Source organism: Aspergillus tanneri, assembly GCF_003426965.1.
Source record: "Aspergillus tanneri strain NIH1004 chromosome Unknown AapTan_8_pilon_pilon_pilon, whole genome shotgun sequence".
Lineage (NCBI taxonomy): Eukaryota > Fungi > Ascomycota > Eurotiomycetes > Eurotiales > Aspergillaceae > Aspergillus > Aspergillus tanneri.
The window spans coordinates 1716282-1740801 of NW_022984635.1; the positions used below are offsets into that span (position 1 = coordinate 1716282).

Here is a 24520-nt window from a genome sequence, read left to right on the forward strand (position 1 = left end):
GGAGAAAGAGGGGGGGCTGCAACGAAAGATCTCGGCGAAACAGGCTAATGAGCATCATTTTACTCGCCTGGGGAGGGGCTGAGAAACAGGAAGAGAAACCAGACGGCAGCGGGGATGGAACGGGGCGAATGACCATCGCGAGAGCGAGCCCTGTGTTTCCGCCAAGGGGATTCTCTCGGACGAGATACGCTCGACTCTCCTGGTCACCCGAGAGGCATCCAGGGAGACAGGAAGGGAAGAGGCCATTCCGTTGGAATTCCGTCCATCGTCGCTGCTAGACTGATTTGTCGCGCAATCAACGCAGTCTGCCCCACTCGCAGGGGAATTTCTGGGACGCTTTCCGTCGGCCGTCACATTTGTGCGCGTTCGCTGCGTCCAGGCATGGGAGCAATGGTGGCATTATAAGACGGCGGAAGGGACGGCGAGAGCCTTACGGGGATGAGAATGGAATCAGCATCATTTAGAGAAAGAAAGAGACCCAAGTCGACTGAGGATGAGGTGTCCTTCTTATATTCAGCGCAACGAGGAGGCCAGTGGTCTTGGCGCAATTGCGTGCTTTGGATGGCCTGAAAGAGCAGGCTGCCATAATTTCCCAATCGGGTAACATGCATATCAATCATGTCTGCAAGGACATACATTCATACGTCTATTCATTCATCTCTTGATTATCGGCTATTCTCAAGTCTACGAGTTGCCACGCTTTACACCCATCATCTCAGATGGCCCAGAAAATGCGCACCGACACCCTCTCCACATGATTAGACCATCCCCCATAGCGAGCTCGTCCCCAGATGGAGATCGCATCGCCCACCTCGAGTGTGCGGACTTGGCTGCCATCTAGTGTGGCCCGCCCCCGACCCTGAGAACGTTCGATCTCCTCTGCCTCCGCTGAATCAGCAGGGGTATGGTCGAGATGATGCCAGGTGATCGTGTAGTGTTCGGTTTTCCTCTCATGCGTCCGGTTGGACTGCAGCTTGCGAGGGCTAGGGTTTAGAAGGGGATGGCCGGGCCCCAGTCGGATCCCAGTTGGCCCTGCTTCTGGAATCGGGGAGGCTGCCTCTTGTGTCCGTTCATATGCGGAGTGGACCACTTCTATGTCAAACCAGGTGTTGGACCCGTCGAATGCACTCTGGTCCAGTCGACGACTACTACCCCAGCCCTGATCATGGGCGGAGATAGAAAAGACAATCTTACGGCATGGGTGGACTGTTCGATGAGGAAGTACCTTTGGTGACGGGCTATCCAAGGTCTATAGATAGTCAGATGATATACTTCACGTAGAGTACGCCTGAGAAGCTGAGGCAAAGAGAAAAAAAAGACAAAAAATACCTTCTCATCATAACACAACGGCCCTGTTCTCACAAGAACCTGATCGCCATCCTGCCGTATGACCCTATGTCCGTTCATTTTGGATTCGACCGAAGCCCAATACTCGGCCGCATCCACAATCAGATCCACGATCTCTAACGGGAGTCCTTCAGGGACGACCTTCCAGCGCAGAAGATGTCGAGTCTTCAACACATCGTAGAGGGTAGGGTAGTGTGGTTCTTGACTCTCTTCATCGGTGGTATTTGACTCCCCTTCATTGGGCGGAGGCTCGTCGTTCAGTGACCGTCCTGGGCCGCGAAAACGACTGATCGCCGATGAGACCATGGGGAACATCATATGTCCGCCACGACCTGGTTCCAGAACCGATGAAGATAATTAAATGCGACGTCGCTGAAAATATAGAATTGGCTCGTAGAATTAGGTCTGAGGCAAGGGTAGATTATCCGGAAGGTGCCGTCTACGCCCCGCGTCTCACGCGGGCAACGGTGGAGGATGGATCGCGGTTTAGTGTTTGCCTACCGGCTCACTCGGAAGAGTCCAGGAAAAAAGGGAGCGAGCGAGGAGGAGGGAAATGATGGTGATATGGACCAGGTTCGTTGTTGGGGAAAGCACTCGCCACGGTAGACAAATCAGTACGGAGTAGCGTCGGTTGGCGTCTGCATTATATGACGTCATTGCGATGAGGAGGATAGGCAACTATCTACAGAGTATGCACTTAAATATGCTCCATCTCATCCTTTTCATGTTTGGCTATTGATATAGAGTATCCATAAATTATGTTTCCGGCGTGTGAGACATTCCTCCATGCTCCTCAAACAAGATACATACACGAAGAGTAGTTTTCAGATTCAACCCCTTTACTATCAGCCCGTCTTGCCTTTCTTCCCCCCCGAAGCTCGGTAGGCCGCAGCTCGCCTGGTGCTCCTGCCATTAGGCTTGCCCTTTGAACCGCGGCTCTTTGTCTTCACGCGTATGCGGGATGAGCCATCTTTAGTCGCCCGGTGGCCTTCGAAAACCAGGGAATTTTGCGAGATAGATTTCGTTGCGTTGGTCTTCACCTTGGCCGCGCCAGCTTTTCCAAACAGTTGGCCTGCGCGACCCTGGAGCGTCTTGTCGGCGTCGCGAAGTGCCTTCTGTTGAGGGGCAGTTTCCTCGCGCTTCTTCACAATCTTCTTGGCCCGCGTCACCCGGAGGTTTCGTGGCAGCATGGGCGGGAATTTCTTCCCATTGAGGAGCAGGGCCTCCTCTACGCAGTTTTGGTCGTAAAATTGGACATAGGCGAACCCTTTGCCAACGCGAGTGGCACGGTCCCGAATGACGCGGACCGACTCGACATTGCCTTGGACCTTGTTCTCCTTGGTTCCCGTGGTATGGGCGTTGAAAGTCCGCCACAGACCTTCCTCCACGTCAGCTGGGGCTCTGCTTTTCTTCTTCTTCTTCTTTTCCTCATCCTCCTCCGGAGCGGCCTCATGGTCCACGAAATCAAGGTTCCCGACAAAAACGCACCGTCTGTTGTCGATTTTCGAGGGATGCGCGACGCTATCGACGCGCAGATGGCGATCCAGAACCACTGTACCATTCAAAGCGGCGGGCGCCTTCCGCGCTGCCTGTAGAGTACTGTAGACAACGTATGCATTGGTGCTGGGTGTAGTGTCATCCAGAAGTTCCCGTTTGGTAAAGGCCGCCCGCTTGGGGACACGCCCGCCACTTGCAAAAGCCGTGGAACGGAAACGAATTGATTCCACCTTATGAGGACCCGAGGACTCAGGGAGGGTTGAGAGGAATGACCCTACATGTTTCATGAGTATCTTCTTTGCAGTCTTTGATTTGATAGCCTCATTAGAAACGTTGCCCAGGAAAATGGTTCGGTTTGACTTCTCAATCTCTGGGGAGTTGGCGTCTCCGGATTGCGTCTCGTGCTTTGGAACGGTGAGTCCCTCCTCTTCCTCCTCTGAACTCTCCTCCTCTTGGGGTTGCTCAGAGGCATCGTCTTCGTTGCTATCGTCATGCGCACCATCTTCATCTTCGACTTTTTGTCGTTTTGTCTTCTCCGCACGACGTTTCTCTGATTCCTTTTCCTCCTCTTTCGCTATACGACGCATGTATGTCTCTTCAAGATCCTCGGTATTTGTCCTCTTTCGCTTCCGGCTGGAAACCTCGGAGGCTTCCTTCGTGTCAAAATCGTCAGAGACTTCGGAAGTTTCCTGCATAACTTCATCTTCGTCGGCCGACCTCTCTTCCGAGTCGGACGCCTCTCCCTCCTCTGCACTTTCATCGTCGGAAGCATTGGGGTCTAGTTTTGATATCGCGGCGCTGGTTGAGACCGAGGGGATTTTCACTGGACCCGCCTGGAGAATTGAGCACTAAGTTAGTTGTAGTATTCTCGACCAAAGGAGTAGATACGCACACTCTTCTCAAATAGCGATGCTAGACCTGGATCCACGGAGGCATTTCCGCCCAAAAAGGGAAGAGAAGCTTCAGCCTTGTCTGATGCCACTACGCTCGCAGTCTGGGATTTGGATTTTTTACCCATTTTGTGCTGGAGACCGAGAGATGTCCGTGTCCTTGAGTATAGATTATCCAAAGGAACGACGACAAGGCTAATGACAAATGGTGGAGATTTTTACTGCTCTCTTCTGGTATTTCTTTTTTTTTTTTGGGTCTTGGCGACGGCATAGAGGACGGTCACGTGGGAAATACGCGGACGGAATCTCGCCGTATGGATTGCTTTATGTTGGCGAGTTCTTTGAGTGACTTAACCCGACCTTTATAGAGAGCCATTGTCACACTATTCGACCAGAGAAGCTGCATCTCCACCGGCCTCATCGGAACATCCAGAGCCAATCTCGCCAGAGTAGACCAGCGACCGCGGATACGATACGATACGTCTCCAGAAGGCGGTGGGTATAGGTCCGGCAGAACGGTGACGGGCGGAATACCGCGTGACGCTCTCTGTCAGTGTCTCTTCGCACTCTCGCTCTCGCTCTTCCTCCCTCGCCCCGTCAGTCACCAGTCGGTCGATCGACCTCTTCGCTCCCTTCCAGCGGCTCTATTGCGGTTCTTGTCGTGGCCTTTCGATGTCGCCCATGAATCCTCGCTTTTCTTGACCTCCACCCTTTTTCTCGTCCGTGCCGCCCCGTCGTCCCGCAACACTGCATTGGTCGGATTGCCCGCTTCCTGAAGTCCACCTCCACCTCCACCTTGTCGCTCCTCGCTCGATCGGACTCCCCCCCTCCCACACACGGGGTGCTTGTTGGTGCATGACTCCAGGCGGCATCTACTAATCTTGCGATACTGCAAGTTGGGTTGGTCCCATTGTGTTTAATCGGCTCGTTTGAGCTTTGTCTCCGCGACTGCGGTGGCTACGGGATTCGTTCTCGGTCGCTGTGCCCATCGCTGGCTTCCGCGATTGGCGCATTGATGAATGGTACGTTTGAAAGGGTTGACAATCTTGTCGATGGTTTCATCCCGATCTCTGTGCGATGACTTTTGGCTTTGGTACTCGAACAACGCTTGAGATGTGAGGGTTAAGCCGGCGCAGTCCCCAGCGCCCAAGCCGGGAGCGAACGATTACCACCAAATCTGGGGGTGATCAAATCTCCGCACCGCCTTCTGGCGACCTTGGTTGCTCCCTCTGTTCTCAACACCTTCAAGTGTTAATTTTTTCCTTCTTTGGCTTTTATTCTTTTATTCGTCTCATCTTTTACTTTGCCCTCGTCTGATCTAGTTGTCTTTCTCATCGATCATGGTTGCTCTTTTATCACTAACCTGTAATTCGATTGGTGTAGGTTCTGAGCCGATTATACCCTCATTTTGACCGCCAACCTTCACAAACCAACTTTCCAGCTTGTCCGTTTTTCCTCCTCCTTTCACCTTTTATTTATTTATTTTTTAAGTCCCAACAACTTCGGTGCACTCCTCTCTATTGCAAATGGAAGTGGCCGAGAGTAGAGATGCGAATTCCGTTGGTCCGCCAACAGTGGCCGGCTCCGCCGCCACCAATGGCGAGCGAAATCCATATCTGGACGATTCGCTCATTGACGACGACGGACGGTCGAGTAGCTTGAGTGAAATCGATGACCTCTACGAGAACATCCCGTCCGATTATGAGTCTCCCAAACCCGAGAAAGTGGCTCCGGACAACGACTCCGAGGCAGAAACAGAGCGTATCGAGGATTCGCCCAACAATCTTCGTCCGAGAACAAACATTGTCGTGAGCACGACGAATTATGGCCCCAGCCCCAGCAAGCTGGCCCAGTCGACCACGTATGATGACGTCGATGACGATGAAGAAGAGCATGTGGCCGATGATTCACCCAGCAAGCCTCGTTTAAAAAGCAACCGGGTTATCGAGTCGGCTGAGGAAACACCTGCGCTTGATGATTCCACCCTTCGGGAGAGTTTTAACAAGAAACGAAAACGCCTTGAATCCGGCGATGCCGTGGGAGTTGAGATCGACGAAGAGGACGAACCACCTCAGAAGCGCCGCGGCTCCTTGAAGAGTGAACTGAGCGATCCTCCTGCAGACGATATCGCTTTATCACCTGAGCCGATTGAAGAGCCTCCGAAACCCCACGAGGATGATACCCCAGTCGACGACGTACCTGAATCTGACTTGCCAGCACCTCCTGCTAAAGGTAAGAAGAACAAGAAAGGCAAACGAAAACCACGGAAAACTCGGGACGTTGACGAAGAAGTTGACGGTGCGGCTGAAACTGGGGCCGAATGCGGTGGCGATGATAACCTGGGGGATGATGGCGCTGCAGAACAAGTGGACGAAGCAGAAGATGGTGAAGCCGCGGCAAAACTGGAAGAAGAGTGTGAGTCATGGCCCTGTTCCATATACCACATCGCCTGCTCGCAATACTGACTTCCGACGGGTAGCGGCTAAAAGGATGTCTGCTATGGATTCCTTAGCGGTACTAGAGCGAGAATTTGCAACGTTGCGTGATAAGTGAGTGCCCGGGAGAGCTTCGGTCGGACTAGTCTTAGCACACTAACGGAGCCGTTAGAATCTACGACGAGCGAATTTCCAAGTTGAACCGTGAGCTGGAAATGCTGAGTGGGCCCAGCCCGACACACCCAGAACTTCTGCGGCAGCTGGAGTGTGTCCAGCGATACCGTGATGCCAAGATTAAGTACGAGCAGACATTGTTTCAGTATCGGATCAATGCTCTGCTGAACAAGAGCCTGGCAGAGCGAGCCCAGTCGCATAGCACGTACTTCCAGCGGGCTCGGGATATTCGCGAAAAGCATTCGAGCTCCATCAGCAAGCGGTTCTATTCCATCCAACATGACCGATTCAAGACCGACGAGGTCAGCCCCCAGCATTACATTCCGTTCCCCACGCGCCGTTCGCAACAAATCACCCAGCAGACTGCATACAATCAGGAGGTATCGATTTTGGCTGGCGTCGCAAAATACGTTGGTTTCCCGGCCGCACCTTCACTGCCTGCCGCACGACCGTCCGAGCTCGAGGAGGACCTGGAAAAGATGGGCGTGAGTGACCCCAATATCCACTATTCTGTCGTCGTTGGTAGTCCTAATTTGGCCGTTGTGCGCAGATATCCTTTGAAACAAGAGCCCCAGCTGTCCGCCATTCGACAAACTTACCCCCGCGCGGGACAATGTCGGTGATGCCATCGAACGCATTCCGCACTGCTGCGGAGGAAGCTTTCCTGGAACAGACACCTTGGGCAAACCCGCAGCATCCGATCCACCATCACCAGCTGCAACAGCAACAGCATCAGCAACAGATGCCCCAACGACCCCAAAGTCGGGTGTTTGAGAACTCGCGGGCCCCTGCGTACACAACCCCAGCGGCCCAGAAGCGAGTCGTGGATATCAATGCGCCCAATGGATCAGCCTCCACAATTGCAGAGAACCTGTCAGCGGCCAACTCTTCCACAAATAACACTCCTTACGGCACCGAGCAAGAGCCACCGCACCAGACACAAGGGCCGTTCGGACAAGCTGAATATGATCCTGACCGGAGATCTGGATTCCGATCGTTAAGCTCCTCACCGTTAGATGTACGGAAACCACATGCAGCCTCGTACAGTGGCCTTGACCACCGATCATCGCATGGCTCTTCGCGAAATCCTGCCTATTCCCCTCCTCCAGCGCGACTAGGTCTCTTCCACTCAGCAGCCGCAAATACCTCGCCGCCTCTATCGTCCAAACCGGTCAACTCCCTTCATCAATCAGCGGGAATACTTGGCGGGTCAAGCTCGAGTCAAATGGCCGCTCGCTAGAAAGAGCCATGTTTTTAAAATAAAAACCACGCTTGTTTCTTAGGGATGGATCTTTTGCCTTTTTTTTTTTTTTTTTTTTTCTGTATAGGGCTTCGATCAGGTGTTGCAGAGTTTTTGATGTATGTAAGGTTTGGCATGTACGACTGGAAACACAGGGATGAATAAAGCTACCTTTTTTTTTTTTTTTGATGTGTGAATATGGGCGAACGGGATGCATTGGAGCTTCTTTCTGACTCAATAATTATTACCCTCTGACTGGTTTTTTTTTTTTTTTTTTTTTTTTTTTTTTTTTTTGTTTTGTTTTTTTTTGTGTTCTTTGCTCCATGACACATACCTACTCCATACCAAATACTGGTGTCATGTATATTCAATGATTTGTGTCTGACCTCGCCTTTCCTATCCTATCCTACCTATCCTTTTTACCTATTCATCATCCATCATTCTTTTTCCTTGGATGAACCTGCACACGACGGCTTAGAATAGAATTGGGGTTTTGCTACAATGAAGCAATCAAACCGTGACAAAGACGTCCATGAGAAATAAAATAAGCGTACGGTAATGGTTCTCTCGGTAATGATAATTGGTCTGATCCTATCCTAAAGTATGTGCATGTACACTTACATGTATAGATACACATACATATTTCACGCTGTTACGACCGATAATAAAAATTGAATACAAGAAAGATGGTATCGTCAGATCTGTTAGAGTACATGGGCTATCTGTCTATTATGGCGCAGGAGCAACCAGATCAATCATTCATACAAAACAGTTTGGGCATTTCAGGAACCACAGCCAGAATCGGATCAGGAAGGGACAGGGTCTGATGGCTGTTGCTCGAGGTTCTGCGACGCGGGAGGCGTTGCCGGATTGGGATCTGTAGATCTGAGTTCGCTGGCTGAGTCCGTGCTCTGTGTGGCGGGGCGGGTTGTAAGGGTGGATTGCTGTTGATCAGATGGTGGTGGTGGTTGATGTTGGTCGGATTTCTGTGGGCGCCATTTGGCCAGGACTTTCCCGGCGGCTGGTCGTGATTCCTCGTCTAGATTAGAGAAACGGTCAGTTGGGCTGGTCGTATGGGAGTGATGGAACAGGAAGGAAATATATACAGCTTTGGTACACGTCCTCCAGAGCATTGAGACATATCTCTCTTGCTGGAGGCCGAAACAGGATGAGATATCTGGTGCATGCGTCAGTCACTATTGAAGAAACACATCGAGAGAGGCGGGGAGGAGACGCACTGTAAAGAGTGGACGCAGAGATTGACTCTCTCGGGATCCTTGGCCAGGCTGGCCACACGCTGTGTGATAGCGATGGTCACTTCCGGGATCTCACTCAGGAATCGAATGAAGATCTTGGTATCGCGTGAATCTAGATATGGCAAGAACCCATCTAGGAGGCGCAAAACCCAGTGGTCGTAGTGCAACGGCACGGATGCCTCTTCGTCTTCCTCGACTCGCTGGGAGGCGGCGAACTTCATCTGAACCCGGTCATTGTACCATTCCTCGTTCAGCCACATTATACCGACGTTCACGCGTCCTCGAAAGTCCTCGAGAATGTAACGATATAACGTCTCCCGGATAGAGTTCGATATCGTTGGTTTCCGCCTCGACGCCGCATCCTCTGACTTTTTGCCCTGCATTTCCAGGCCCGCCGGTGATCTGGTCGCAAGTCTCGTGAGCATAGTGACCCAGGCATCTCGGTCGAATGTACTGCCAGCGAGTCTTGCAAATCCTAGCTGTTGCTGACTTTTCCCCTTTGCGGCAGTCGCTGCCACATCACTCGAGGCCAGCATACCAAACACCCGGCCGACGGCGCTCCGACCGACCTCGGCCGCCTCCTCTTCACTCAGCGGGGGAGGCTGAGGCAAGACAAATGGGCCAAGGGACACTAGATCGGGCTCAAGATCTGCCGTGTCCATGGACATAGCACCTGTCTGCTCAGCCATTGGCTCTGGGACATCCATAGGCTGATATTCGGGCTCGTAGTCATCATCTTCTTCTGGAGGAGGCTGCGAGGACTGTTGTTTCTGCAGCGTTTGATATCGCATCCTTATGGCCTAAAATGGGCGTTAGGAATTGGTCTTTTTTGTTTGTTACATCTTCAACCTACATCGACCGCTTGATTCAACAGAGACTGGTCAACCCGAGCGAGGAGAGGAATCACAATCTTGACAAGCATATCGGCAGGCAACTGCTTCACGTCGAAGGACGAAAGACCGGCATCATTTGTGAGGGTATAGAGCTGCGCATAGCTATTCGGGCCAGGAGGCATCGGGGGAATCTTTAGCAAGGGAGGTGTTTCGGCATCGAGTCGCGCCCGTTTGGCGCTGTCGAGGCCATCTGTGGGTTCAGATGGCGAGGCGCGCTTTCGGGAAGTATCATCCGCGGTTTCCAGGCGTGACTGTATCAATCGTTCCACATAATGTTGCATTTTCCCTGCAAGTGGATGATTGGGGCTCCTAGACAAGAAATTAGATTCTCGCTATAAGATAAGACAGTTGTACCTTCACACCTCTTTAAGATATTGATCATCAACGCTTTCGCCGTCCGTTCCATCGATTTGATCCCGACCCGGATCGTCGGGGTCACTGGAGAGCGCACATGCTTCGCAGGAAAGAAGTTTAGAATTGCGTTGATAATCTTATTGCCAACAGACTGGCGCGACCGAACGAGGACCGACAGACAGTTCAAGGTCGCATTTACCAGGAGGGGGTCACTGCATCGGGTTATTAGCGCGGCATTCCCAGACTATACTAGGCATGCAGTCGAAATACCTCGATTCCTCCTGAAAGACGTATAAAAGTCTGTCCAGCAGACCTGAGGCCTCTGCTTCGAGATTCGGGAGAGATAGGAAGGCATGATTTCTAGGAACGATAGCCAGCGAAGTTTCGTTTTGCTCCGGCCGCTAGGGACAATTGTCAGCAGCCTTGCGATGACCAAACTCAAGAACTCCCTTGTACGTACTCTCGGGTCGGATATGAGACCATGTGTCTGCATTTGGACGACACGCTGCACGAACTTGATACAGCAGACCTTGACCGGGTACGGAAATGAGTCCCATCGTCGAAGAATGTCGTGCTTAATTGCGGTCACGTTCTCCCAAGCCTCTCGATCTTCTGGATGGTTAATGCTGTGATGTGAGATTGGGTTAGCAGCAGCACGACCCATTCAACGTGATGATCGAAAAAAAAAGGCCGTCACCTGCATATTGCAGACATCTACGAGACCGAGCGAACAGAGCAGAAACCAGCGCTGGTTGACCTACACATGTCTAAAAACCAGCGGATACAGGCTGGCAGCCGTCTGCACTATATTCGTCAAAACCAATTTGTCCCCCTCCGGTAGCAGCAATATATCCCGTATTGTTTGCAACACATCCGTGCCCAACTGTTCCTTCTGGGCTGCCGGCAGCGCCGGACTGGCGAACGTCTCTGCTAAGAACTCTGACCCCCATCGTCGCAACTCCAATCGCGCGCGCGCGCCAATAATCGGAAGAACACCATTCACGATCTGATTATAGAAGGCCGCATCTCCCAGGACCAGATTGCGGGCAGCATTGAGCTGGGCAATCTGGTCGACAAGATGGCCATCCGACTGGGCCATTAATGGACCGCGCGGAAGAACAGAAAGCGGCTGAAACTGACCGGATGGTTGAAGGGGAAACGTAACTGCTAAATGGTGACGAGCAAGTTGTGACAGTTGTCAAGACTACGGCGAACGAACGGGCTTAAGGAATTGAAGGGAGAGCAAACAAAGCCAGCGTTTCGGAGCGCAACAGGTTCCATCCACGTTTGAAAAACAAGAAAAAAAAAAAAAGAAAAGATAAGAAATAAGGGGGGATTCAAATAGATTCACAAAGCGGGAAAGAGGAATAACAAGAGAGAACAGGAAGGAGAACTACGAGGAGAGAAGGTGGGTGGATAGATGAATTGCTCTGATGGACCGAATGAATGATGAAGCTGATGGGGAACCGGAGCGGCAGTTTGACCGAGCCGGATGGGAACAAAAGGATTCATCATCCATATGGACCACCAGTGATGGCAGAACACCGAATGCTGGGATGGACTCTGATATGATAGATTCCAGCTGAATGAATCTTAATAACTTTAACTTCCTCTAAACAATGCTGCTGCAATCAACCTTCTTCTATCCAATCTATGGCTATGTATCCCTTATACCTACGGCACTAGGTGGTTAGTAGGGTACGTATCATATCGTACGATACGGTACGGTAATCCCGGCGATTTCTACTTCGACTTTGGCTTCGACAGATTCATCAATCTTGAACAACCCGACGACGTTGCTTCTTTTCTCTGTGTTTGCACCACAGTAACTACCACTTCCCCTATCAAAATGGCCAGTGGAATGTATGTTCAATGCGCTGAATTACCCAATTCTGAATCCCCTCGTGATCTCTTCCATAACTTGTCGAGAACCTCATCTGTCTCTCTCTTACTTCATGATTGAATAACAATCACTGACCAAACATACCTTTTGGACTCCTTCAGTTTCAACTCAACCTACTATGGCAAGGACTACCGGGCTGGTGCAGCTCTGTTGCGTGCCCGTCGACCCTATCTCTTCAAGAACGCTGCCACTGGTCTGGCTCTGGTCACTTTTACCATTGGTGTCTGTACGTATTAGAATCTGATCTACCGTTACACCCAGGACGAAACACCATCTGCTAACCTACCCTCCGGTGGAAAGACGCATACACCATCCGAGCCGTTGGCCAGGATGAGTTCTCCGACGTAAAAGTCCCCGATACCCCCGCCTCGTCGCAATCCAAGAAGCAGTAGACGGTGACATTCCCCTACCTATTTCGAGCGCGGTACCTACTGTCGGCTATGGTGTAACGGGGTTCGGAGTATATTGATTGATGGGTTTGATGGGCTTTGTTTTTCCGCAGCATGGAGCGGAGAAAGCAGAGAGAGGGCTAGTTTTTTGCAATCTTCTCTCCGCAACCTCCGCTACCTATTGGGCCAGAGAATCCGATCCAGATTGGGAGTGGGTTGTCCAAGTGTTAATGTATTTGGGATGCGTGCAACGGAACTCGTGCACGATATTCCGCATGCTCCTTAAGGAGATCGCCTGCCTCCGCTGGTCCTGATTTGTTTTGACATTCTTATTCTTATCTGTATATCTACCATTGTCCAATAAGCGAAGATACCACCCTTCTCTTTCTGTGCGGGAAAGCAATGCCTCCTATGTACGTAGTAGCTCCACTCGGGAGTAAATGTTCATGGTCCATATGACGTATTTTGATCAACATCTACGTGTCCGTCTAAAATGGTGGTCACAAATACAACAAAATAGAATTTGAAAACAAGGGAGAAAAATTAAAAGGAAGCAACTTGCTAAACGAATCAAAGAGGACCGGCTTATCCTCGGGAACCACCATCGGAGGGGCAGGGAATCTCGGACTCCGTTCTTCATTCAGTTCGCAAGACACGCCGTCCTCGCTTCTTGGTCGCCCTTTTCCGCTTCTGGCCCCGATCAAAGGCCATGGCGCTACCGTGATCCCGGCCTAGATTATCCAGATCCTTGACCTTGTAGATACGGATGATCCAGTTTTCGCTGGTGAACGCTTCCTCCAGCGTCGAGAGCTGGGGTCCTTCGGCGGGGAGCCGGGAGCCACGGACACGGTCAACGGCCTGGCCAGGCTGGAACATCGAGTTGTAGTTGTAGTATGACATTTTGTACCTGTGACGTCGCGTTAGTGCCTGCCAAAACTCCAATTTTACGTATCAAGGTGAGGGAGACTCTTACATCAAGCTGTTGCGCATGGTTGGGGTGGCCTCGTCGTCCACCCGATATTCGCCCCGGGCAGTGAAAAAATCCCGTTCCTTGACCTCGTCGGGCCAGATACCCTCCGCAATTCGGACCATCCAGAGGAACTTGTTGATGTCATCGCCGGAGTAGCCCAGCAGCCCACCAAAGACCACCAGCACGTAATCTACGTCGTGTTGGCGGAGAATAGGATAGCTGACTTCCTCGCGGGAGCTCATAGCCTTGCCAACCGTGGCAATGTGCGTGTTGTTCCATGTGTTGTTGTCAACCAGAGTCGGGCGATCCGCCATGCCACCGATCTGGTAACCATAATCCCACCAGGACATGATTTTGGCGTCCTGAGGAGTATTCTGTCGAAGCCAGTAGTATGCCTCACGGTAATCGTCGATAATGAACTGGCTTCCATCTGGCATCCGGCTAGCCAGGACAACAGACGGCGAGGAATAGGCATTGGATGTGACCCAGGTGCAGTGGGCAACAAAAAGAAGCAGGTACACGACCACAGATGACGTGACAACGGCCTTGGACAGGTACGAGCTAATGCCAACGGTTGGTGTCCTTGCGGAGCGCAGGCCATTTGAAGCAGCAGCCTCCTCATTCGCCTTTTGTCTAGGGTTCGGTCCGGGCGACGCAAACACGTAGGTATCAAGGATCGAGGAGAGCACTAGAGCCGCGGCAACGCACACTATGGGAGTCAGAGTCAACATAAGTCGCACCATGACGCCCGCAAAGTAACTGGCAAGCACCGAGTAAATAATGACGAAGACATGTTCGTCCTTGAGGTCGCGGAAACACAGGTAGACACCGGCGGGGAAGAGCCAGATCAAGAAGTTCAGATCGAAGAAGAATGCGGGCCAAGCAGTCGGCTGATGCTCCGAAACCGAGGCAATAATGGGAATATGGATTTTAGCATAGCTGGTATCCCACAGAGAGTAGAACCGACCACTCCAAGGGGCAATCACTCCAGACACAGACAGTGCGCTGAGTCCACCGAGACCAAGACTGAAGACGATAATGATCGTGGCGGTAAGAAGCCGCTGGAATTGCTTGCCCGGAATGAAACCGCGAACGAATTCGGCAAACGCTACAAACTGGAGCAATCCAAATACGCCTGGAAACAAGTCAGCACATTTTCCCGGTCACCCGAGCTCCGACCTACCCAAAGCGGACATGTGGTCACTGTTCCGAATTGGCAGAAATCCAACGAATGGAATTTGCATGCTGGCGAGAGTACCCAGGGCGTACCATGTGGTGTAGCTGATATAGATCCGGGAGCTATATCTTCCCATGCAGAGGAGCACAAAGACATGCAACGGGATCAGATTGGTGATGAAAACATACCCACCCCAGGCCGACACCATGTAACCGTAGAAGAGCGCAGTCAGAGCGCCCCACATGATGGAGCCGTTCTTAACAGCCTTAATCCATAGGAAGAAGGTAAACACCAGAAGGAAAATGGCAATGGCTTCGTTATCATAGCTTCCCGCAACCGATCGGGAGATGTACCCCGGTACAATGCCCATGAAGCCAGCCGCAAGGAGACCAGCCGATGGCGACGTAGACATTTCGCAGGTCAGCAGATACATTGCAAACGCAGTCAGACCGGAGAAGCCCGGAGCAAGAAGGACACAGATATTGCGAATATCGACGGGGATAGTCAGAAATCGCAGGATGTGGTAAATCACACCACTGGTAACCATGAGGCCTGGATACAATGTCCCACCGGTAACACGTCCCAAGGGATGCCATGTTCCTAGACAGATATCACCGATCAGTATGGCATAACCAGGTTGGGGGATCGATCGGATAAGAGGACAACCTACGGTCATCGAACCAATCCCAGAAGCTGTAAAACCCATTCTGAACCAGGTATTTTGTGGCCCGGAAATTAAACCAGGGATCGACTGTAGAAGTTGAACTGAGTTAACACGGAACATTGTAGGGATACGATGGCAGATAGGTCGACAATTGGCGTAGTTGCAGCAGCCAGCGCGTATAGGGACAGACATACATTCGTGAATGATACTTTCGAATCCTAGAAGACAAACGTCAGTCACCCCGAGCAATTGGCCAAATCATCGATGCCATAGATGATAAGCTATCATCTCACATACGGATCACACTGAACAGTCGACTAGACACGGCAGCGGCCGCAATAGTAGCTAGGATGATAATCCGTAGCAGGCCGCGAGTGTTTCTACCGGAGTTGCCCTTCAGGAGGACATCGACGGGAGATTCGGCCATAATGGCCAGGGGGCAGAAAAGAAAAGAGGAACCAACAAAGCGGGGAGGTCAAGGACGATATAAACTGGCTCCTGTCTTGTCTTGGGCCTGGTTGAGAAAGAGGGAGCGAGATGGTTGATTGATGGAGAGAGCTGCGCCAGGTGGTCTCTTAGGCTTGGCGCCGTACGGTAATTACAGTTGGGGAACCCTCCGAGTCCCCGCATCATCTCACCAACAATTGATTCCCTTGTCTGCATCGATCGGAGTCAAATTTCATATCTAGCGATTTATCACGATGGACCTACCTCCGCTTTCGACGGAACGAATCTCCACAATACTCTCATCTGCTCCCTCTCACTCCGAGCTCTATGACATTCTATCCCAATATGAAGGCGAAGCTTTGCTACTCTCGTCGAAGAAGGGCGAGAAACCTCTCTTTCTCAGCCTATTCTACTCGACCTTCTTTTTTTCCCACCTTTTAACAGATCAACTGTGCGCTCTGCCTTTCCCTGGACGTCTACTGACTTTGTCTTCATTCGGATAGCTGATATATGCCATCATTGCTCCACCGGTACAGATACGAAGCCCGTGCATTGACACAGCGAGTGCCACAGAGTGTTTCCCAAAATGATCCTTCCCTACAGAACTGCTCGGTTGTACTACGGGCCGTATGGCAGAGGAACTATGAGCAGGTCTACAAAGCGTTGAGGGAGCTACCGTGGTCAGAGCAACTGAAGCCCATCGTATCGAAATATGACGGTAGGTTATCTTCGTATGTTTCTGACAGGAATTGTCTAACATCCTATGTAGCCCATTTCCAAGAAAAGACCTTCAAGGAAGTAAGCCGGGCTTACGAGGCGATCAGACCCGCAGCGGCGGCCAGTTACCTTGGCCTTGATCCGGACTTGGCAGAGCAGGGTGATCCAGCCATCATCCAAAAGTTTACAGCCCGTGAGTGGAAGTGGGATAAAGAGACAAAGCTTCTTCATCCGAAACCTATCCCGGTGGTCCCAGAAACAACGGGAGATCCCTCCCAAGGGTTGGACCAGATCATGGCCTTGATAAGCAAGTATGGAGGTTAAAGGATACGACTGGGACAAAATTAAAAATCGTCTAACACTTAATGAAAGCCCGATGATCTACCTATACCCTTGGAACTGAGGGGGGAGCAGATGCGGCAGCTAAACCCTCCCCTCCTTGACGGGTTCCCGAGCAGCGCAAGAATGGCTTGATGGTCTTATGTTATAAGTTTGTACCGAGAGAGGACCGTCATCCGAGGACACAAATAGGACAGTGAGATCTGCACCGAACCTAAACATACAACAGGATCACTTGCTCTTCTGGTCCAACTGTAGTGTACAGATCCACGACAGCCCGGGGTATGTACAAGACTCGGAGAGAACCTCTAAACATAGTAATAAAGAACATCATTCCTTTCGCTCACAAGGACACGACTCTGGGAAATTAGACCAAACAATAATACATAATCGGGTTGATCCCGAACCACCCTTCTTGTACCCTCGGAGGTACGCTCTCCGTACCGCGCTTATTGCCGAATCATCCTCACACGTGGTACCTCTCATGGTATACTTTTAGTTCTCTCCAGCCTTCATCTTCAGGTATGCTTCCAGGTCGAACCGGCTGTCCTCGGGATCCGTGATGACTAGGAGTATAGCGTTAGTGTCGGTCAGATACGTGGTCAGATACGTCGTGCTGCTGCCTTATCGGAAGGCACAGGAGGCATTGTACGAAGGTCAGACGGCCAGCAATCGTGACATACCTCCACCGTTTTGTGCGTTAGTCTCCTTGGGTGCCGTCTTCTTCTTCCATTCCGCCTTGGCCTGTTGGATCAGGCGCTCCTGGCGGGCATATTCACGATTGGCTTCCGCCTGTTTGGCAGTGGAGGTAATCGAGGACTGACGGTAGACACCGTAGACAAGACCGGCTACTAGAGCCGAGTAGCGCAGAACCTACATTGCGACATGGCCATGTAAGTATATCCAGGGTGCTTTGTTATCAGAACCATACGGTAGCCCTTGTGGACAGACACTCACGTTGACAGCTTGTGTGGTAGCCATTTTGAGAAGGCCCTGGCGTCCGGAGCGGCAATCGAAGAGGACAAAGTACACAAAGGATAGGAGCCGGATTCCGAATGACCGTTTGCAGGGAATCGATTGTCAATGGCTGGCAATCAGACAGGATACTCAGATGCTGGTCAAGGCGAAGTTCCTGTCGCGAGTTTTTCCGGCCGGCCCTCCGATGGCTTATGTCATCCGCCGACCCGCGCTGCGCGCCGCACGGGCAAAGCAGAGCAACAATCATCGTCGACGAAGTAAATAATATACCTCTCACCTGCTCAGTCTGGATGGGACTCTGCGAGCCGGGCCTTCCAGACGAACTCTCATCACAATGGCTTCTATGCAGCAGCGAAAGGCGGAGATCCTGGCCAAAAGAGCCAAACTTGCAGAACTCAAGCGACAGAGGGAGCTACGCCAGCAGGAGTTCTCCCAAACACGGGCTAACACCGGGGATGCTTCAGAGGTACCAAACACCGTCCCACATCCATTTGGAGATCCGTAAATGCTGAGCTGTCTTGTAGATTGTCTCCCCGGTCCCCAGTCGTTCTGATAGTAGAGCAGAGCTCGATGATCTGATCTCTCGTCTCGTTGACCGCCCCGGATCGGCTTCTATAAGCCACGGGGCAGAGGGCCCCTCGCGAAAAGGGAGCAGACCAAATTCCGTGCTGAGTGCCAGTCAGCTGAGCGGCGATAATACCGAAGCATTCAGTCCTACGACGCGGCCGTATTCGCAGTCGATCGCGGTTCAGACTGTCGGAGCGGAGACCTACCCCTCTGGCCCTGATGCACCTCCCCCTGAGCCGAAACCGGAAATCGTCACGTACAGCAAAGCAGTACAGACCGATGACTTGAAACAGTACCGGCAAGATGGTTCGTCGGCTGAGTCAGAAGGCGAAGATTCTCAGGACCATCTAGGTTCAAATAATAAACGTCGGACCAAAAAAGAGCGCGAAAGCGATGAGGAAATCCGAAAAAAACTCCGGAAGGAAATTGAAGAGGAATTACGGGCCACGCAGCAGAATTCCCATAACGACGCTGCTTCCGAGCCGACACACCTGCGATACCCGTTGCGCACCCTGGAGGAGGACGAGTTGAAAGCAGTCACCTCCTCTGACGAGTTCTTGGACTTCGTGGAACGGTCGGCAAAGGTGATTGAACGTGCACTCGACGAAGAATACGATGTTCTCGCAGACTATGAACTTGGGGGAGTCTATGGCGAGCTTGAGGATGATGAAGAACATGGAAGGAAAAGGAGAGGTATCAGGGAGGTTTGCCAATTCTGGGATGAGCGATGGAGCAAGAAGCGCATGATCAGTGACGTGAGCTTTTCTCCAAAGGTATGCTGCTCTTCAAACCCATGCTACGCCATTCAAAACGTTTCTGAACGGTAGTCTACAGTTTCCAGAACTTGTTTTGGCCTCGTATACCAAGAACCCTTCGGCGCCCCATGAGCCAGATGGTCTTGTGCAGGTCTGGAACCAACACCTGCACTCTCGCCCGGAATATGTCTTTCATTCTACCTCCGATATCCTGACAGCTAAATTCTCCCCATTCCATCCTAACCTTATCGTCGGTGGCTCCTACTCAGGACAAGTCTTACTTTGGGACACTCGATCATCACGAGCGGGCGGTGGTGCACCGGTGCAAAAGACACCGTTGACCGGGTCTGGTCACACACATCCGGTTTACAGCATTTCGATCATTGGTACACAAAATGCTCACAACATCTTGACTGCTTCCACGGATGGCGTTGTTTGCAGCTGGACAGTTGACATGCTTTCCCAACCTCAGGAATACCTCGAACTGTCCACCCCTCCGCCGTCGAAAACAGAAGACCTTGCGCCCACTACCATGTCATTCCCGCAATCGGACCCAACTTTCTTTATTGTTGGTACCGAAGAAGGAGGCATATATCCTTGCCACCGTTACGATCGGGCCGGTGCAAAGGCAGGTACAGACCACCGTCTTTCATACCGCGGCCATGCAGCCCCAATTATGTCAACTGCATTCCACCCGGCACGAGGGCCCGTGGACTTGGGCGACTTGATGTTGAGCTCAAGCTTAGACTGGAGTGTAAAACTGTGGCGTGTTCGACCGCCGGCAACCACAGCGCCGGCCACCTCGGCCATAACGGCAGCACAAGTCGTGACACCCATCCTCGATATCAACCGAGAGGATGTCGTCTATGATGTGCGCTGGTCTCCCCATCGCCCTGGAGTCTTCTCCCTTGTCGACGGTGCTGGTCACCTCGAAGTTTGGGATCTCTACGCTGACACCGAGGTGCCTGTCGTGCGGACAACCCCATCCACGGGCCGTGGGGGTATTTTGACCAGGAGCCTCAACAAGGTTGCTTGGGAAGAACGGGAAGGCAAGCGGATTGCAACTGGTGGACTCGATGGTGTCGTTACAGTATTCGAGGTAGGAAAGGGCCTTAGTGGTACCCCTGAGGATGTTCCAGCCGAGGAGTGGACAGGAATGAAACGACTGGTAGGGAAGCTGGAGCAAAGCGACCGGATGAACTGAATAGCAACGACTACACCAGACTTTCCTTCTTGTAAGTGGTCATGGAACGAAATAGCGACAAAGTAATTTGTGTCATAGAAGACCTCTTGGGTGGAAGAATGGATTTCTGGTGCTGGCGACTGTCAAGATTCTCATCAACAGACATTGAAATCTTTTGTTTCACTGACTTCGACCCCTAGATGTATCAACATTTCTTTGAGTGGCGCCTTTATTTAGTTTATCATATACCCCGTGGGCGCCTAGTTGATGTATGTATGCTTGTATTTAGGGCAAGAGAACCTAGAAGATAAATTCATAGAATCCATCCATCAAGTCTCCTAGACACGAATGATCCACCAATATGGGTCCACTATCGTACGCCTACTCTGTCACTGCTTCAATTATACACCCACCACCACCACTTGGAGGCCGATGGAAGGAGATATTCTTCAAACCGACTGAAGCGAGCAGCTCACGCCATTGCTTTTCGGTCCGCTCCAAGGTCGCCGGCGACCTGGATCATCATCATAATACTCATACATACCGTGGCGAAGTCACAGATTTTATCGGGAATAATCTGCTCATTAATGATCAGCCGGGAGTACCCCCGTTCCATAGCGTCGACGACATTGCTAAGGATGGTACGGGCTTGCATATCCAACCAGTTATGCGGGATCCAGAGCATGCAATATGCTCTCGCGCGTACAAGCACCACTGTCAATAGGGAGATGGCCAAGCATACTTACAAACAGGTTCAAAGATTAACAAGAATATCGACTTCCTTTCACCGGCTGCGAGCAGAAGAAGTCGTAAGACATAAGACTAGTCCCTTTGGGAGGATCACGAATGCTCGAGATTACATGTGGCGTGTCCTGTAGAACCAACAATCTTGGAAAATGCATGAATCGGCCATCCAATGTGTGCAGATAATGGCCTTCGCCACCGCCAATGCTCGACCAGCAAAACATGATCATTGTCTGCCGATTCGCTCTGGAACACTTCGAGAATCCTGCCCTGGATATCGAACCAATCCACCCAGTTGGGAGTGGCTCGCTGCTTCAGGGTCATCCACAGTTGGAAATCACTGGCAAGTTCCGGGTTGTGGCCAAGCCAGTCGAAATAGCTGGGCTCGGTGTTCATGGCGAATTGGATGTTGTTTTGATGGAAGAATTCCGGAGCCCTTGTGATGCAGAAGGCACCTATATCAAAGCAGCAAGCAATTACAGATGGGCATTAGCACATACCTACTACATGAATACTTGGAAAATGAACGGGCCATGCTATAGTTGTTGCCTCGATGTCAGTATCGGCCATGACCATCGTAAGTGGAATCGGTTTTTATGTATGCACATCGTCCTCGATCACGTATCCATCGGCTGCGATTAATCTCATGATCTGCTCTGGGGTAATGTAGTGTTATCGGCATACAACATGTTTCCTAACATGGTGATCATCTCAAAATTGGTTCTACGATGAGGATGAAAAAGGCCAGACCTACCGATCAGGATCACGCTGGCTCCGGATTTCTCAGCAATCTGCTGTATAGATGTCCCATGATCTTGTTTTCGCCAATTACTCTAAACACCCCCCCATGCGGAGTGCCATTGGTAAAACATGGTTCGTGAAGACATCTACGTATATGGAAGTGTTGACTGTGGATTGGGCGAGAGAGATCTATCCTTCTCAACATACCATCACGACATCTTGGATCACAGGTTCTGCTGGGGAGACCAACGCGCCCAGTAGTTCTCGGGCTGCCTGGATGGCCTTGGAATGAGTCTCATCGTCCATGTCTTATTTGGTTGATTGTACGGTGTCAGACATAGTGGCGATTTGCGCATCAATGGACAAAATAAAGGCGATATTATCGCTGTCCATTTTGGAATTACTTGAGAATCAAGGACAATATGATAAAAACTAAAAGGAGAAAGAAAGAAAAACAGCTGTTTTCAGGAGAGAATACCTGCAACGAGGTTATAAAGAGGAAATATACAAGGGTGAAAGGTGGGGATATCCATCGATGCACCTGAAGAATGGTAAGGCTAATATACTAGAGACCAACCACGACAATCAGGATTGAATCATCTGGTCGATACTCCATAACCTCCTTCCAAAGATTACAGGCCTAATTAGACTATGATTAGGTGGACATAATATATAACAGATACTACGCCGTCTATTCGGATTTTGAGAATCGTTTCATGCATAACGTCATAAGGGAGCTGCTGTCCATGGCGATATTCAATAGGTATACCGGAATCCAACCTATATAGAAAAGAAATCTGATCAGCACTGGCTTCAACTCTCTGAATCTTGTCATTCCACCTACCGTGTTCTGAAGGAGACGTCCACTTCGGTCATGCTGTTTATTACTTGCATAAAAGCAGATGGTGAATATACCCACAACGGCGATCATCAGAATATGCGACCTACATCACGATCAGATCGTTGTCCGCCAACCACTTATGTTATTTGTCTTCTGGTGATGCTTACCCGATCGAGACCCAGACAGCCGTTGTATACTGTGGCGCCTCCTGCTGTCGCACGATATAGCTGCCTGCCACGCCGCCCAACCCGTTACAGGCCGCCACGGCGGCTGCGGTGGTGGCTCGCTTCCATTGTCCCACCACATTGTTGGCCATGAAGGCGTTCAGCGCAGCCCAGTTTGAGATATAAGCTCCAGTAGCCAGGAAAGTGCCGAGGTACCGTACTGTGACTTGTGTGGAGGCCGGGAGACCAAACATCAGGAACCCTCCTATCAGGCAGAGCGCATTGAAGGTGATCAGGGGCCCGCGAATGCGATACCTGTCTCCGATGAGGGAGGTGAAGAGAACGGGGACGATGGACCAGTAATACGGCTGATTCAAATGTCAACCCAGTGGAAAGGAGACCACCTAATTAATGGATATCCGGATGGGGCATAACTTACCGGCGTAGAGAGTAGGATCGATTTGTTACCGGAAAACCCCATTCCTGACTGCAGGATGATGGGAAGAAAGTAGCTCAAGGCGGTCGACACTAGGTTCAGAAGAAAGAACATGCCGGCGAATCCGTACAATTGGGGATCCAAGAAGTGGACGGTGATCCTGCGCCAGGTCAGTGGCTCCGGCACAACATCGTCGCGGTCGATTTGGATCCGTCGCACGGCGATTTTTGCCTGCGTGCTGGACAGGAAGTAGAAACTGTTCTCGGCGTTCTCCGGGAAGTCGACCATCCACCAGTAGGTGACAATGCCTATGACACATGTGATGAGACCCTGCACGAGGTACATCCAGCGCCAGCCTCGCAAGCCCGCGCGTCCATCCAACAGGTTCAGACCGAAGTTGACGATGTTGCCGGTGGCCAACGCCGTGACCTCACCCGTCTGGAGGAAGGCAAAGCGCAGCTGCTGCTCCCGACGGGTGTACCAGGTGCTGACCAGGTACGTCAGGCCTGGATAGATGCCAGACATGGCGATGCCCAGGAGGATGCGGAGAGCAATCATCTGTCGCCAGGAATGGATGAATGCCGTGCACATGGTGATCAGTCCGAAGCAGATGGTGATGCCCGAGAACCAGAGACGTGGGCCGACCCAGCGCACGGCGACCGTACAGGGCAGCTGGAACACGACACTGGCAATCGTGAAGATGAAGATGGAGACGGAGTAGCGCGTCCCCTGTAGATCGAGGTCCTCCAGCATGCTCGTTACCGAGGCCGAGGAGAGAATGCCCGAGTCCAGGAGGTTCAGACTGCACAGGACGCCCGCGATTGTACACAGACGCAGGTCTACCATGCGTCGGATCTTCTTTTCCAGCGGCTTCCACTCTTCTGGCATGAATTCGTTCATGAGCTCTGGGTCTGTCTCGTGGGACTCCAACCGAGGCACCTGGGCCATAGTGGCAGCGACCGGCGCCATGCCAGGGGGCTTCTCCCTCATCCTGGACATCTGAATCCCTCGTGCGTATGTCCCGTCTAATTTCCTTTTCTTCCCTTTCCTTTCCGTCTGGTTGAGAGCAATCAATCTATGGCACGGCGAGGGGTGACACAGCGGCGAAGTCCCGGCATTTTGGCACCAGATGGAAACCCACCGAAGTCGCGTTCTCGATTAGCGATCAAGTAGTCATGCACCGTTGCAGATCGCCCGGTCTCGATTCACCCTGACGCGGAGGATTTAAGCAATGGTCTGTGGGATCTTAGGGGATATTATTGACCAACAAGACGAGTGACAGGTGTGTCTCGCTAATAAGTTAGTTAGATCCACGATGCTGGTGAAGAGTCGCGGTCGATCTCTGGCCACTGGTGGATCCGATGAATGGTCGTTCTGAGCTACTGAGGACTCTCGCGAATCTCTATCAGGATAAATACT

At 51.5% G+C, this 24520-nt stretch overlaps 12 protein-coding genes across 12 annotated transcripts; 5 read left to right on the top strand and 7 right to left on the bottom strand.

Annotated features, from left to right (window-relative positions):
• Nucleotides 1-715: 715 nt before the first annotated feature.
• ATNIH1004_011171 (uncharacterized protein) lies at nucleotides 716-1665 on the bottom strand (the record flags this gene model as incomplete). Its single annotated transcript, XM_033575737.1, has 2 exons — nucleotides 716-1249; nucleotides 1330-1665. The coding sequence occupies 2 exons, from the start codon at nucleotides 1663-1665 to the stop codon at nucleotides 716-718; spliced, it is 870 nt and encodes a 289-aa protein (XP_033421592.1).
• A 527-nt stretch (nucleotides 1666-2192) lies between these two features.
• nop12 (rRNA-processing protein NOP12) lies at nucleotides 2193-3862 on the bottom strand (the record flags this gene model as incomplete). The annotated part of the gene is made up of 2 exons (XM_033575738.1): nucleotides 2193-3677; nucleotides 3737-3862. 2 exons carry the CDS (start codon nucleotides 3860-3862, stop codon nucleotides 2193-2195), a joined length of 1611 nt encoding a protein of 536 aa, XP_033421593.1.
• A 1398-nt stretch (nucleotides 3863-5260) lies between these two features.
• On the top strand, nucleotides 5261-7583 carry ATNIH1004_011173 (uncharacterized protein; the record flags this gene model as incomplete). Its single annotated transcript, XM_033575739.1, has 4 exons — nucleotides 5261-6149; nucleotides 6214-6283; nucleotides 6342-6828; nucleotides 6894-7583. The coding sequence occupies 4 exons, from the start codon at nucleotides 5261-5263 to the stop codon at nucleotides 7581-7583; spliced, it is 2136 nt and encodes a 711-aa protein (XP_033421594.1).
• Nucleotides 7584-8389: 806 nt separating this feature from the next.
• Nucleotides 8390-11185, bottom strand: ATNIH1004_011174 (RNA-processing protein PTA1; the record flags this gene model as incomplete). The annotated part of the gene is made up of 8 exons (XM_033575740.1): nucleotides 8390-8622; nucleotides 8690-8760; nucleotides 8822-9639; nucleotides 9693-10041; nucleotides 10095-10298; nucleotides 10357-10487; nucleotides 10547-10712; nucleotides 10848-11185. 8 exons carry the CDS (start codon nucleotides 11183-11185, stop codon nucleotides 8390-8392), a joined length of 2310 nt encoding a protein of 769 aa, XP_033421595.1.
• A 750-nt stretch (nucleotides 11186-11935) lies between these two features.
• On the top strand, nucleotides 11936-12381 carry ATNIH1004_011175 (uncharacterized protein; the record flags this gene model as incomplete). The annotated part of the gene is made up of 3 exons (XM_033575741.1): nucleotides 11936-11949; nucleotides 12091-12215; nucleotides 12290-12381. 3 exons carry the CDS (start codon nucleotides 11936-11938, stop codon nucleotides 12379-12381), a joined length of 231 nt encoding a protein of 76 aa, XP_033421596.1.
• A 633-nt stretch (nucleotides 12382-13014) lies between these two features.
• On the bottom strand, nucleotides 13015-15616 carry STT3 (dolichyl-diphosphooligosaccharide--protein glycosyltransferase subunit STT3; the record flags this gene model as incomplete). The annotated part of the gene is made up of 6 exons (XM_033575742.1): nucleotides 13015-13285; nucleotides 13352-14483; nucleotides 14532-15125; nucleotides 15196-15276; nucleotides 15384-15407; nucleotides 15487-15616. The coding sequence occupies 6 exons, from the start codon at nucleotides 15614-15616 to the stop codon at nucleotides 13015-13017; spliced, it is 2232 nt and encodes a 743-aa protein (XP_033421597.1).
• Nucleotides 15617-15890: 274 nt separating this feature from the next.
• ATNIH1004_011177 (CSN8/PSMD8/EIF3K family protein) lies at nucleotides 15891-16677 on the top strand (the record flags this gene model as incomplete). Its single annotated transcript, XM_033575743.1, has 3 exons — nucleotides 15891-16087; nucleotides 16173-16354; nucleotides 16406-16677. The coding sequence occupies 3 exons, from the start codon at nucleotides 15891-15893 to the stop codon at nucleotides 16675-16677; spliced, it is 651 nt and encodes a 216-aa protein (XP_033421598.1).
• A 510-nt stretch (nucleotides 16678-17187) lies between these two features.
• Nucleotides 17188-17673, bottom strand: ATNIH1004_011178 (ATP synthase subunit e; the record flags this gene model as incomplete). The annotated part of the gene is made up of 3 exons (XM_033575744.1): nucleotides 17188-17258; nucleotides 17376-17565; nucleotides 17650-17673. 3 exons carry the CDS (start codon nucleotides 17671-17673, stop codon nucleotides 17188-17190), a joined length of 285 nt encoding a protein of 94 aa, XP_033421599.1.
• Nucleotides 17674-18004: 331 nt separating this feature from the next.
• On the top strand, nucleotides 18005-20196 carry ATNIH1004_011179 (putative dynein intermediate chain; the record flags this gene model as incomplete). Its single annotated transcript, XM_033575745.1, has 3 exons — nucleotides 18005-18136; nucleotides 18195-19010; nucleotides 19072-20196. The coding sequence occupies 3 exons, from the start codon at nucleotides 18005-18007 to the stop codon at nucleotides 20194-20196; spliced, it is 2073 nt and encodes a 690-aa protein (XP_033421600.1).
• A 340-nt stretch (nucleotides 20197-20536) lies between these two features.
• Nucleotides 20537-20899, top strand: ATNIH1004_011180 (uncharacterized protein; the record flags this gene model as incomplete). Its single annotated transcript, XM_033575746.1, has 1 exon — nucleotides 20537-20899. The coding sequence occupies one exon, from the start codon at nucleotides 20537-20539 to the stop codon at nucleotides 20897-20899; it is 363 nt and encodes a 120-aa protein (XP_033421601.1).
• Nucleotides 20900-21015: 116 nt separating this feature from the next.
• Nucleotides 21016-21966, bottom strand: ATNIH1004_011181 (uncharacterized protein; the record flags this gene model as incomplete). Its single annotated transcript, XM_033575747.1, has 3 exons — nucleotides 21016-21374; nucleotides 21674-21713; nucleotides 21868-21966. 3 exons carry the CDS (start codon nucleotides 21964-21966, stop codon nucleotides 21016-21018), a joined length of 498 nt encoding a protein of 165 aa, XP_033421602.1.
• A 450-nt stretch (nucleotides 21967-22416) lies between these two features.
• On the bottom strand, nucleotides 22417-24091 carry ATNIH1004_011182 (putative MFS transporter; the record flags this gene model as incomplete). The annotated part of the gene is made up of 4 exons (XM_033575748.1): nucleotides 22417-22440; nucleotides 22505-22604; nucleotides 22669-23033; nucleotides 23105-24091. The coding sequence occupies 4 exons, from the start codon at nucleotides 24089-24091 to the stop codon at nucleotides 22417-22419; spliced, it is 1476 nt and encodes a 491-aa protein (XP_033421603.1).
• Nucleotides 24092-24520: the final 429 nt, after the last annotated feature.